Consider the following 13,424-nt stretch of genomic DNA (forward strand, 5'->3'; position numbering starts at 1 on the left):
TCTTGATGCTCTCTTATTATGCAGCCACTTGTCAGTAGTGAGCTTGGGTCTGTGGCACTTGAGGGAAGCCCGTTCAAGGATGCCTGTGCAGAGACCCCATTCAATTCTTCAGCTCAACAAATTCTGAGGGACCTTGACTTTGCTGCACACTCAGACAATAGTGTTGTGCCATTGGGTTGGGGTCTTGCTTTATCCTGGAAAGCACCAGGACTAAGGAAAACTCTTTCAGCCCTCTTATTTGAGTAACTTACTGCTGCCTCCTAGCTAACACTGGTACTATTCTCTTTTAATGTGAATATTTATAATGTGTTTTAACATCTAGTTATGCTAATTCTTAGTTTTCAAAAATTGTCTGGTTATTTATTTTTTTTTAAGTAGGCTCCACAATGCGCATGGAACCCAACATAGGGCTTGACCTCACTACCCTGAGATCAAGACCTGAGCTGAGATCAAGAGTTGGACGCTTAACTGACTGAGCCATCCAGGTGCCCCTGCCTGGTTAGTTTTTGACTGCTTATTCTTTTGGATGAATTTTAGAATAGCTTTCTTAAGTGCCAAACAAAACTATTAGGATTTTAATTGGAAGTGCATTAAACATTAAATTTAATTTTGAAATAATAATTCTTTTTGGAAATAATAATTAATATCTTCACAATATTGAGTTTTCTCATCCAGGAACAAGGTTTATATCTCCATTTATTTACCCATTCCTTTACATATCTGTTTTTGTACTCCTTTTCCTATTATAGTTTTGAATTGGTTTTTATTAGTATACAGGAAAAATTGATTTGGCATATATTATTTTGTATTTAGCCATTTGACTGAACTCTCTTATCAATTCTAACAATTTCTCAGTTTATCCTCGAGTTTTTTTAAATTTTTAAATTTTTTAAAAGATTTTATTTATTTATTTGACAGAGAGAGAGATAGCGAGAGCAAGAACACAAGCAGGGAGAGTGGGAGAGGGAGAAGCAGGCCTCCCGCTGAGCAGGGAGCCCAATGTGGGGCTCGATACCTGGGATCATGACCTGAGCCGAAGGCAGATGCTTAACGACTGAGCCACCCAGGTGCCCCTATTCTCTTGAGTTTTTAAAGTAAGCCCCATCATATTGTTTGCAAATAACTTGTAGCCTATTGATTCCTGGACCAAGTTCAGGCATTAAGATGTCATAAGGTAAACTCATGTCCTATTGGTGCAATATAATACATTGTAATTTGTTCCCGAAAATTCATCTCACACTGTAAAAATACCAAAATTGGTAATGAAAATAAATAAAAAAGAAAATCAAAATATATGCTTTTTAAAAACTCTAACTCTATAAAACAAAACACAAAATAGAAATGTTGCATCATAAATGTTTCTTTTGGGGGTTTATTTTTCCTCAGGGGCTGGCCTAAGACGTCCATTGTGAATATATGAAAACCACTGAATTGTACACTTTAAAAGGGTGAATTATATATGTGAATTATATTCCAATTTTTTAAAAAACCAAAAATGCAAGTCCTTGAATTTCAGAATGAAGTTGTCATATTTTTCTGCTAAATATTCCTTAAGTAAACATAGGCATTCTTTATTACTCTGAGGACCTTTGAGTGCATTTTAAAATAAGGTCATCTTTCTGGAAAGTTTTTGTTGTCAATGAGATGTGTATCGACATGTGACAAATCTTTGGAGCAGGATAATTTCTGGGGCATCTCTAACAGTGACCCTTTGCTCTCCTATTTCAATGAAATCTTTATGGCTGAGTTCCTTTGAGAATCTAACCACTCAACCACCTCTGATTTATAACCAAGCCTTGATTTGTATTTCTTGGCATTGTAGATTTGTGACAGCAAAACATTAGAAAAAGTCCTGTTTCATTGATATTAGACACTTGTTTGGAAATAGTAGCCTTCATTTTCAATAATTTCATTTAACTTTGCCAGGAATTTCATTAATGCTTCTACAGATAACTCCTCCCCCAGTTCTGATATTACAACAAATGGTTTTCTTCCTGTAGCTATTAAGTCAGAAGTACACTCTGCTCAGGAAAAATATTTTCCTTTGATATCTCACTCTGCCTATTTTTATGTGTTATTGAGAGACAATATTTTTGTCAAAATTGTTGCTCAGCTTATTTTGTGTTATGGAGTCAAAAGTCAAAATACCATATTTTAGTTTTAAGTTATGGCTCTTGTTTTTTAAAATTGATTTGGCATTTCTTTTCTCATGTATTACAGAAAGTGAAAAAGCCACTGTAATGTAATGTGTTACAGCTGCAATAATAAACTGATAGAATTCATAAAAGAAAAATTCGGTAAATTCAACTTCACCAAAACTAAAAATATTTTCTCTGTAAAAGACCTGTTAAATAAGAGGATAAAAAGACAAGCTACGGACTGGGAGAAAGCATCTGCAAACCACACATCCAACAAAGGACTAGTATCTAGAATATATAAAGAATTTTCAACAGTAAAGATCTAAAATGGGCAGAAGACATGAAGAGAGATTTCAGTAAAGAGGATATATGGGGGTGGCTCAGTCGTTAAGCGTCTGCCTTTGGCTCAGGTCATGATCCCAGGGTCCTGGGATGAGCCCCGTGTTGGGCTCCCTGCTCGGTGGGAGGCCTGCTTCTCCCCCTCCCTTTGCCCCTGCTCGTGTTCCCTCTCTCGCTGTGTCTCTATCAAATAAATAAATTAAAATCTTTTTAAAAAAGAGTATATATGGACAGCAAATAAGCACATGAAAATAAGTTTAACATCATTAGCCATTAGGACAATTGCAGTGTAAGTGCCTGACAATTAGCTTTTGGATTGCAACATAAATGCCTGGCATTAAGCTTTTGACTGCCAAAACATCCATATCAAAGACATTCATCTCAGATAAACACATTACCAGCCACACAATGAGATAAAGAGCCAGGCGACACCAACCATGAGGTTCCCTTTTAGAAAGCCCTGGTGACCTAGATAACTGACTGGTGACCCTACTTTTCCCTTCCCAAGCTTTAATTCCCACTCTTATGTCTTAAATTCACCAATTAAGAATGAAGCTATGAAGCCCTAGGCACCCTACCTTTGACCCCAGTAAAGGCAGAACACAGCTCTGCATGCTCTTTCTCTCTCTCTTTACCCATGACCTCACTGTGTGGCACCTGGTATGCTCTGTACTCTCCAGAACCTGAGTAATAAGCCTTGTTTCTTCAAAGTTCCCTGATGGTTGTTGCTGAGGTGTGTCTTGAAATCGTAATAAAAACCACAAAAACTGGGCCAGCCATAGCATTGACTCCAGTGAGGAAATGTCTTTGTGGGCTTGCCCCAAGTAGTCTGGGCCCAGGTGAGTGCCTCCAGGCATTTCTAGCTGAGAGACTGATCTAAAACAAAAATGCAAATTAAAATTACAATGAAATATCACTACACATTTATCAGAATGGCTAAAATCAAAAAAGAAAAACAGTGATGATACTAAATACTGGCTAAGATGCAGAGAAAATTAATCCCTCATATATTGCTGATGGTAATATAAAGTGGTACAGCCACTCTAGAAAATAACATGAGTTTCCTATAAAACTAAATGTGCAATTACCATATATCCCGGCAATTGTACTCCTAGGCATTTATCCCAGAGAAATCAAAACTTCCATTTCTACAAAAACTTGTACATGGATGTTAACAGCAGCTTTACTTGTAATAGTCCAAAACTGGAAACAATACAGATGTCCTTCAATGGGTAAATGGTTAAACTAACTCTGGTGCATCCAGACCACGGACTCCTACTCTGCAACAAAAAGGAATGAACTATTGATACATGACGACTTGGATGGATCTTAAGGGCATTACACTTAATGGAAAAAACCAGTCTCAAAAGATTACATACTGTATGATTCCATTTATATAATATCCTTGAAATGATAAAGTTATAGAGATGGAAAATAGATCAGTGATTGCCAGGGCACAGGGATGAAGGCAGAGGTGTGTGATTATACAGGTGGGGTTGTAGGTAGTTACTCTATGGTGATGAAACAGTTCTATGTCATAAGGGTAATAGGGGTCATACAAATCTGTATATATGAGATCAAATTGTATGTATACACACACATACACACACACATACAAATGAGTGTGCATAAAAATGGTGAAAACTGAGTAAGCCTATGGTCTAATTAACAGTATTGTACCAGTGTCAATTTCCTGTTTTGATATTGCACTCAATTATGTAAGAGTCACCATCGTGGGAAGCTGGGTAAAGGGTCCAATGGGTCCAACTTCCTGTGAATCTACAATCATTTCAAAATAAAAAGTATTTTAAAAAATTTATTGTGTATTTTTAAACTTTAATACAACTTTTAATACAACCCACACATTTTTCCTTAAATTAAAAGGCTGATTTTTCTTAAACATTACTTTTTCCAGGTATAGTTATATACTATAAAATTTGCCAATCATGGGGCGCCTGGGTGGCTCAGTCAGTTAAGCATCTGCCTTCGGCTCAGGTCATGATCCTGGGATCGAGCCCTACATTGGGCTCCCTGCTCAGCGGAGAGCCTGCTTCTCCCTCTCCCTCTGTGGCATTCCCCCTGCTTGTGCTCTCTCTGTCAATATAAATAAATAAAATCTGAAAAAAATTTAAAAAAATAAAATTTGCCAGTTTAAATTGTACAATATGGTGGGTTTTAGTTACTCACAAGGTTGCACAACCATCATCCTTATCTAATTGCACAAAATTTTCATCATCCCCAAAAGAAACTCCATACCCATTAGCAGTCACTCCAATTGCCATTCTCCCCCAGTCCCTGATAACCACTAATCTACTTTATGTCTTTCTGTCTCTTTATATTTGCATATTCTGGACATTTCATAGAAATGGAATTATGTAAGAAACAGCCTGTGTTTCTGGCATCCATGTTGCGGTATGTATCAGTATTTCATTCCTTCTATGGTTGCATAATATTCCATCACATAGGTATACCACATTTTGTTTACCCATCCATCAATTGATGGGCTTTTGGGTTGTTTTCATTTTTTTTGTTATTATAAATAATTGTGCTATGATCATCCATGTACAAATTTTTGTGTGGTGATGTATTTTCAATTTTGGGAGGTATATATGTAAGAGTGGGACTGCTGGGTCATATGATAATTCCATGTTTAACCTTTTGAGGAACTGCCAAGTTGTATTCCAAAGGGGCTGCACCATTTTACATTCCTAACAGGAATGCCTGAGGGTTCTAATTTCTCCATATCCCTCAATAATACTTGTTATTGTCTGTCTTTTTTATTACAGTCATCCTAGTGAGTGTGAAATGGTATCTCATTGTGGTTTTGATTTGCATTTCCCTAATGATTAATAATTTGAGCACTTTTTCATTTGCATATCTTATTTGGAGGGATAGCTATTCAAATTCTTTGCTCATTTTTTAAAAGATTTATTTATTTTTAGAGAGAGAGAACGCTAGGGAGAGAGAGCGTGCATCTGCCTGTGTGTTGGGGGGAGGGGCAGAGGGAGAGAATCTCCAAGCAGACTCCCCACTGAGCACAAGCACGGAGCCCGCCTGGAGCTTGATCTCCCGACCCATGAGAGCACAACCTGAGCAGAAACCTAGAGTTGCACACTTAACCAACGTTGGGTGACCGAGCCATCCAAGCACCCACCTTTGCTCACTTTTAATTGTGCTGCCTTTTTGTCATTGAGTTGTAAGAGTTCTTTATATATTCTGCATGCTAGACTCTTATCAGACACATGATTTGCAAATTTCTCCTATTCTGTGGGTTTTCACTTTCTTGATAGTTTTCTTTGAAGCACAGAAGTGTTTAATTTTAATGAAGTCCAACTTATCTATTTCTTCATTTGTTGTTTGTGCTTTTGGTGTCTTATCTAAGTATCCATTGCCAAATCCAAGACCAGCAAACTTTACTCTTCTGTATTCTTCTAATAGTTTTATAGTTGTAGCTCTCACTTTAGGTCTTTGGTCCATTTCAAGTTAAATTTTGTATATGGTTTGAGGTAGAGTTCCAACTTCATTCTTTTCCATGTGACTATCCAGTTGTCCCTGCATCATATATTGAAAAGACTATTCATATATTGGAAAAACTATTCTTTCCCCCTATTGAATTGCCTTGGCACCTTGGCAAAAATCAATTGGCCATACATGTATGGGTTTGTTTCTGGATTCCCAGTTCCAATTTATTGGTTTTTTAATGAATAAATTATTTTCCCTGAGGTCTAACCTGGATCCACTCTGAGTAGAATCCATGTCACTTGGCCCACACTTATGCACTAACTTCAGTGGGGTACCATGGGTCCTTATTTAGGAAAATGAAGCCAATTAATAGGTCTCTAGGAAATGAGGAATGGGAGGTGTGGTGGTTGATGTATTAGGAAGACCTCTGGATTAGAATTAGCAAGACCTGGGGTTGAATGTTGCTTCTATCCAAAGCTGTGTGACTATGGGCAAGTTACTTAACTTCTTTGAGTTTTAGCTACTGTGAAATGGAGATGACAACAATGTCACAGGATTGGGGCTGGCATTAAGAGACAAAGATTGTGAAAATGGTGGCATAATCCCTGTTACACAGTAGGTACTTGACATAAAGTAGACTCAGTCTGTGCATGGTCTTGTGGCTCCCTTCTTTCTGACCCATGATGGTTATGTGGGGTTAGGAGAGATGGGTGACTCAGTGGGTATCTATGCCAATTCTCAGTTTTTCTCCTGTCTCCTACACTGTGTAGCATAGTTCTGGTTCCTCTCCCTCACCTTTTCTGTCAGAGGATGTATAAAGGATGGAAGCAGAAAAGGAAAATGGCTCTCCACAGACCAGCTTCCTGGCCGGGTTGGAGGGGGAAGCCCAGTAGTGAACCACAGTAATTAGAAACTAGTCATAGCCTGTTTTACATATCGAGAACTTTATTCTTTTTTTTTCAAATTTTAACTTAATTTCTAGTTAGTTCACAGTGTGATCTTGGTTTCAGGAGTAGACCTTTACTTTTATGGAAGAGACAGCATAACTGCATGCAAAAGTTTTTGCCCATGTAGAACTGGGTCACAAGTGAGGGAATCCTTTCTGCTTGGATCAGGAACTACAGGTCAGGTCCCTGGTTTACCTTGTTGTATTTCCCAAATTGTAAGGAGGAGGAGGAAACAAACCATTCCTGTTCTCAACAAGGCTTCTAAGCCTAAAGCTACATCGTGATGGTGTCACTAAGGCTTGGGAGGAAGGAGCAGTGGTGTTCTTTGGCTCCTCATTGCTTTGATCAGAGAGCCGGCTGGAGTCAGGGGGCACACAAGGTCTGTGGATTCACAAGACTCTGCTTTCTAAAGTGGGTTGTTCCCTACTCTTCCTCTGCCCCTTGGTTCCTTCCGCCAAGCCAGATTCATTAAGTACTTTCTGGCTTGGTTGGCCTCTCTAATGCCTGAGATCCTCCTCTCTCCCCAAATTCTCCCTTCTGGCTGGCCCTACCTGGATCCCTCAATGCTCTAGGAGTTTAGTAATGAGGGAGACCTAGTTCCTGTTATATGATTGCCAGCTCCTGGCTCTCAGGAAGGCCATACTGAACTTTGTGCTGGTCAAACAGCTTGCGCAAGGCATCAATGTAGAGTGCATGGTACTTGTCCACCGTCATCTTGTCTGGCCTCTTAATCTTGGGGATTGGCAGGGGCTCCCCGACTATGGGGAAGGAGAAGAGACAAGTATGAGAACCTCCCCTCCCCAACTCAAATTACCCATCCCTCAGAAGGAGCCACATACTGAAACTCAGTATCTGTGTCCCCTCCCCTTCCTTTGTTCTTTCCCTCTGCTCTAGCTCCATCCCATCCCATATTCTCCAAATACCTAATCTTATGCATGCTGAAGAGAATGAGAACAAGCTCAGAAGAGTTATGAAGGAATGCTTGCGAATAAAGATGTTCTCATGGCAGCTATTAAATGGCCGCAACTCTTACCTGTTTAGTTGTCCTGCCCACCTTGCCCTCAGCCATATTCCTCTGGAATTCCCATTGCCCATCCCAGCTGTTTGCTGGGCCTCCTGGACTTGACTGATGACCTGGGTTGGGGGCGGGGAATCAACAACGAGGGTGGTCCAGAGGTATTGGAAAGCTTACCAACAGTGGTAATGGGCCGATTGAAAGGAAGGAAGCCCCAGGATTCTCGAGTGAGGCCTCGGCCATGGAAGATACAAAAATTTAGTCCCAGGATTTTTTTGAATGTGGCCTGGAAGGTTTTTTGGAAGAACCTTATCCACGTGCCCTCAGGGAATGTCTCTTGATTGTGAACCTCATTCTCTCCAAAGGAATAGGAAGGGACAAGGTATGCTCTGCAAAGAAAGGAGCAGAAGTATTAGCTCTCCCAGGCCCAGCAAAATCCTCTCCAAGATATGAAACTTTTCCAATCTTCCCATTATAGGGCAAGAACCCAAGCACCCAAACATCTTCAGCTTTCTTGCCAGGCTCCACCCTTCCAACTGAACCCTTTGGGGGGAGCTCCTGCACCTTGTCCTCTGATAGGAAGAAACTAATCTTAGGCAATCTAACTGTTTTCATTGCACCCAGCATCCAGAGTGATCTTCCTAAACTGCGTATCTGGACATGTCATTCCTCTCTTTAAAACTCTTCCAGAGATCCTCACTTTGTATCATGCTGCTTACCGTGGCTTTTGTGCTCTAGCTTTTGTGCTAGCTTCCCCTCTCCCCACCCATTTCTTGCAATCTGCTTAGCCATACTGAGTGTGCCAAGTTGTTTCTTGTCTATGCTTCTTCGTACATTCTGCACCCTCTGCCAGAAATGCCTTCCTTCTGTCTTCACATGGCTAATTCTATTTTGCCCTTCAGTGCTCAGCTCCAATTTCAATCTCTTGAAGAAACTTTTTTTGACTACCTCTAATTCCCTCCCCCACAATATGAATTAGGTACCCCACACTAACACTGTTCTAACCCAGTTATTACAGTTATCTCCTTACCTGTCTGACTCCCTAGTTGTCTGTCAAGCTGATTGAAGGTGGGAAATTTGTCTTTCATCTTTGGATCTCTAGGTCCTCGCATAGTGCTTGATATGTTGTAGGTCCCCTGAGTTCTTTCTCCCTTTTGGTCTGACTGGCAACTCCTACTAATATTTTTCCTCATCATTCAGATGTCACTCACTTATGAAACTACTTGGAGAGTGAAAGTTTTTCCATCAGTTGTTGTTCCCATAGGACTTTGTATATATCTCTATTATAGCACATCATTCATTCAACAAATATTTATTGAGCTCTTTCTATGTGTCAGCACTGGTTTAAGCCCTAGGGACACATCAGTGAACAAAATGGATTTAAAAAAAATCTCTCGCAGTTTTTCTTGAGGGAAGACAAATAGTAAACAATAATAACAAATAAACAAAAAACCAGATACATAAATAAATAAAATCAGTGATATATAAGAAGATGATAAATGCAACAGGAAAAAAATAGAGCAAGATGATCAAGATAGACCTTACTGAGAAGAAACATTTGAGCAAGTACCTGGGGGAAGTAAAGGAATGAGCCAAGCAGTTATTTGGAGGAATAGCATTCCAGGAAGAGGGGACAGCTAGAGCAAAGACCCTAAGGCAGGAGCACATGGCTTGTTTGAGGGACAGCAAGAAGTCTACTGTAGCTGTAATAGAGTGAGCAAGGGGGAGAGCAGTGAGTGATGAGAGGTAGCTAAGGACCAGATTATTTAGGGTTTTGCAGGCCCTCGTAAAGACTTTGGCTTTTGCTCAGAGTGAAATGGGAGCCGTTGGAGCATTTGGAGTAGTGACATAATCTCACGTTTAATGGAATCATCCTAGCTGCAGTTGAGAATAGATTCTTGGATGTGGGGGAGGCAGAGAAAGAAGCAGAGCAGTTAGGAGACTGTAATAATCCAGGGGAGAGGTGATGCTAGTTTAAACCATGGGGGGTTATAGTTGAGATGATAAGTGGTTGGCTTCTGGATATATTTTGTAATTACATGTGCATGTATCTGTTGTTCCCATGGGACTGTCAGTTTCTTAAAGGCAAGGACCAGGTCTTATTTATTTTTACATCCTTAATGCCTAGTACTATGTCTGACACACAGTGGTGTTCAGTAACTGCTGAATGAATGCATTCTATTTTTCAAACCAGATTATATGCTCTTTGGGGGCAATAACCATGTCTTCTTTATTTTTGCAATCCGCACAGCCCCAAGCCCAGTGCCCTCCTTGCCCTGGGTAGGTTTTCTGGGCCTCTTAGTTAGTGGGTTGATATAGAGTAAAGCTCCACTTCCCCAGACCCCCAGCTAACTAGGCTAATGGGCAGAAGGTAAAGGTCTTTTCCTACTGTTCTTTCTCCAACTTCAAGTAAAAGAAGTGCCTACAAATGTATCTAGAGCCCTATACGCAGTTAAGACACAGTGTGAAGGAGCAGAGGACAGCAATCAGAGTGAAGAGGGAGCCCCCTCTAACAGGCTTCCAAAAGAGGGAACCATTCTGGAGAGGTGCTACAAAGTACCTATGGCACCCTGACAATAGGGCACCAGGACCCACCCTGTCTTCAGTGCCAACTTCACGAAACCTTTATGTTCTTTAAGGTAGATGGTAGAGGCTCCTGGTCGGCACAAGAGGGCTTCAGCAGCTCCACCCACCACAATAACCACAGCATTTCCTGTGCTTTTCTGGGTCAGCAAATACTTCAAGGCCAAGCCACTCACTGGGCACACACCTGTGAAACCAAAAAGTCAAGTGGCATAACAAACTTGGTGCCTGAGATTGGGGAAAGGGGTTTCTCTGTGCTCTTCATGCTGGAGACAGTTCTGTTTCCTAACTATCATTGTTTCCACTCTTCTGTCTTTGACCTCCACATCCTGGGTTAGCCCTAGCATGAGGTTGGTCCCTAGGGTCAACTGCTTGCCTTGTGGGGGGTGGGGGGGTCTGTGATACTATAGTTGGGCCTACATTGAGTTCCTCTGCCTGCTGTCTCTTAGATCAATAGTATCTACTCTCCCCAGTCTTACAGCTCTGGAAACTGTTCAGAGTTCAATATCTCGGGGGTGATCAGGACTAGCCACTAGCCACCGCCAAACTTCTGCCTTTCCACTTTGGCTTTGATCCTGAACTCCAGCTTTCTGCTCCTTCTTCTGAAAAGATTCCTGGCAACTCTTATAAATGCCTGTAACTTATCCTACTGACTAACTAAACCCCTACCTCCCAGATCTTAGACAGAACCTGATGCGTGGCCGCATACTCTTGTTACTGGCCCAGTGTGTTCTGAACTCATTTTCTACTAAGTCCTCTCCCAGCAGGATGTGAGATGTGGACTGTCAGGGCTTATTGGGGTTGGAGCTCTGAGGTAGGTCAAAGAATGGAATGATTTCTTATACTCACCCATTGACATCACATAGTCTCGCACAATTGGGAGCCAGAAGATCCATTCCAAGGTCCCTACGGAAGGAGTGATGGCTGGGAAAATCCGAGCAAAGCTAGTGGCCTCAGTAGCAAAGTTGATGAACACACCATAAGAGACAATGCCATGGGGGTGATTGGCAATGATATAGTTGTGTTTGGGAGAGAGGTCATGAGTCTTCACCAGCTGTTAAAGGGAGATTAAGTCAGAGCAGTAGATACGAAGAACAAACCCCTGTTCCTTGGGATGTCATCATTGTCGTAGGATTGCCAGGGGTTATGATGCTCAGAGAGGCTGACCTGGGTTTGCCACTGTGAAGAAAGGCTTCTATCCATCCATCTCCCCACCTGCCCATCCATCTTGGATGCCTACTCTGCATTATGCTTTTGGGCCTTGACTTTCACTGTTGGTCACTAAAGCCTTTGAATACATGGAGCTGAGAGGGGAGGGAGAGTCTGGGCCACAAGAACCAAGGGCACCAAAAGGAAGGGTAGTTACCTTTATTGGGAAATAATTTTGAAAATACTTCCAGAGGGTCCAATTTCGTACCCAAGCTGAACGCCTACCACCTGTGGGTACAGGAGGGAAGGAAAGAGCAGGTAAGATACTGCCAATCCCTCAAACCTCTCCCAGAGGTAGAGGGTTCTTCTTACATTCCTCAGGTCCACAGAAGAGGTCCCCTTTTCACACTTCCATATTTCTAGAGCACAGAGCTGTAGGTACTGTCTCTGAATCCAACCCCCAAGAAGATATAGGAGGACCCTGATCCCCTGTAGCCAGCCAGGAAAGTGATAGGAAAACATCCCAAGGTTGGGAGCACCTGCCCCAAAACCTCTTAATCCTTCCTGGGAAACCTGGGAGAGATCTCTGCTCCTGGCTGAGCTATGCTCTCCTCTCTCCTTCTCCTTCCCTCTAACCCTATTTGCTTCTTTCCCTTTCCCTTCCAACTTCTTTTCCTTTCCCTTTCCCCTTCTTTCCTCTTCCCACCCCTTCTCTCTCTGCTTCTCCCACTCTCTCCCTCAATTTCTCTCTCCCTGTGGTTCCATCCTTGGCACAGACAGGGACCACCAACCACTCTTCCTCTGTCTCTTACCTTGATTGTGGGTATTCCAATCATAGGCGAGCCAGGCTAAGGCAAGCACAGACAAGATCCAGAATTTAGTGAACACCAGAAAGTAGGGTATAAGAAAAACAGGAATCATTCCTGCGGGGACACAAAGGTTCAGTTTCCTTCAAGTTTAATATAATTCTAACTCCCATCTCTGCTCTATACTGAAGGAGCAGGTCAAGGCTGGTGTGAGACCCATCTCTCCCTTTCCCCTCGCAACCCCGTCCAGCTCTGCTATAGTCTGGGCCGACCTCTGTCTGAGTCCTTGGACCTGGGTCCCTTCGATGGCTGAGATCTTAACTGAGGAAACAGCATAACCATGACATTCTCAGAGCAGGCCCTCAGCTGGGGTTGAACGACAACTCTGCTTGGCAAGTGGCTTGGCGAGAACAGCACCTTGAACCAGTGGCTGACATCCCCATTCTGGGACCTCAGGAATTCCTTTCTAAAAGCTTGACCCTCCTTTCTTTGTGGAACTGCTAAGTCAGTACATACCAGCGGAGAGGGGCTGCCTGTAGTATACAGGCTGTTTGATGCTGAGAAGAAAACACATATTTAGAAAGTGCTTTTGGCCAACAGACACATGAAAAAGAGCTCAATATCGCTCGGCATCAGGGAAATCCAAATCAAACCTCAATGAGATACCACCTCACACCAGTCAGAATGGCTAAAATTAACAAGTCAGGAAATGACAGATGTTGGCGGGGATGCGGAGAAAGGGGAACCTTCCTACACTGTTGGTGGGAATGCAAGTTGGGGCAGCCACTCTGGAAAACAGTATGGAGCTTCCTCAAAAAGTTGAAAATAGAGCTACCATATGATCCACTACTGGGATGGCAATCGCACTACTGGGTATTTACCCCAAAGATACAAAAGTAGGGATCCGAAAGGGTGCGTGCACCCCGATGTTTATAGCAGCAATGTCCACAATAGCCAAACTGTGGAAAGAGCCAAGATGTCCATC

General features: G+C 42.0%; 1 protein-coding gene across 1 annotated transcript in view; it reads right to left on the bottom strand.

Annotated features, from left to right (window-relative positions):
- Positions 1 to 6,861: 6,861 nt before the first annotated feature.
- Positions 6,862 to 13,424, bottom strand: part of DGAT2L6 (diacylglycerol O-acyltransferase 2 like 6) — a 27,569-nt gene continuing 21,006 nt past the window's right edge. The window contains exons 2-7 of the mRNA XM_021680272.1: positions 12,446 to 12,556; positions 11,851 to 11,921; positions 11,334 to 11,538; positions 10,497 to 10,671; positions 8,079 to 8,290; positions 6,862 to 7,644 (exon numbers count right to left, since the gene is read on the bottom strand). Coding sequence (XP_021535947.1) covers positions 7,490 to 7,644; positions 8,079 to 8,290; positions 10,497 to 10,671; positions 11,334 to 11,538; positions 11,851 to 11,921; positions 12,446 to 12,556 — 929 coding nt within the window. The 3' untranslated portion in view covers positions 6,862 to 7,489. The remainder of the gene's footprint in view (positions 7,645 to 8,078; positions 8,291 to 10,496; positions 10,672 to 11,333; positions 11,539 to 11,850; positions 11,922 to 12,445; positions 12,557 to 13,424) is intronic.

The sequence above is a fragment of the Neomonachus schauinslandi genome, chromosome X (assembly GCF_002201575.2).
Source record: "Neomonachus schauinslandi chromosome X, ASM220157v2, whole genome shotgun sequence".
NCBI classification, from domain to species: Eukaryota; Metazoa; Chordata; class Mammalia; order Carnivora; family Phocidae; genus Neomonachus; species Neomonachus schauinslandi.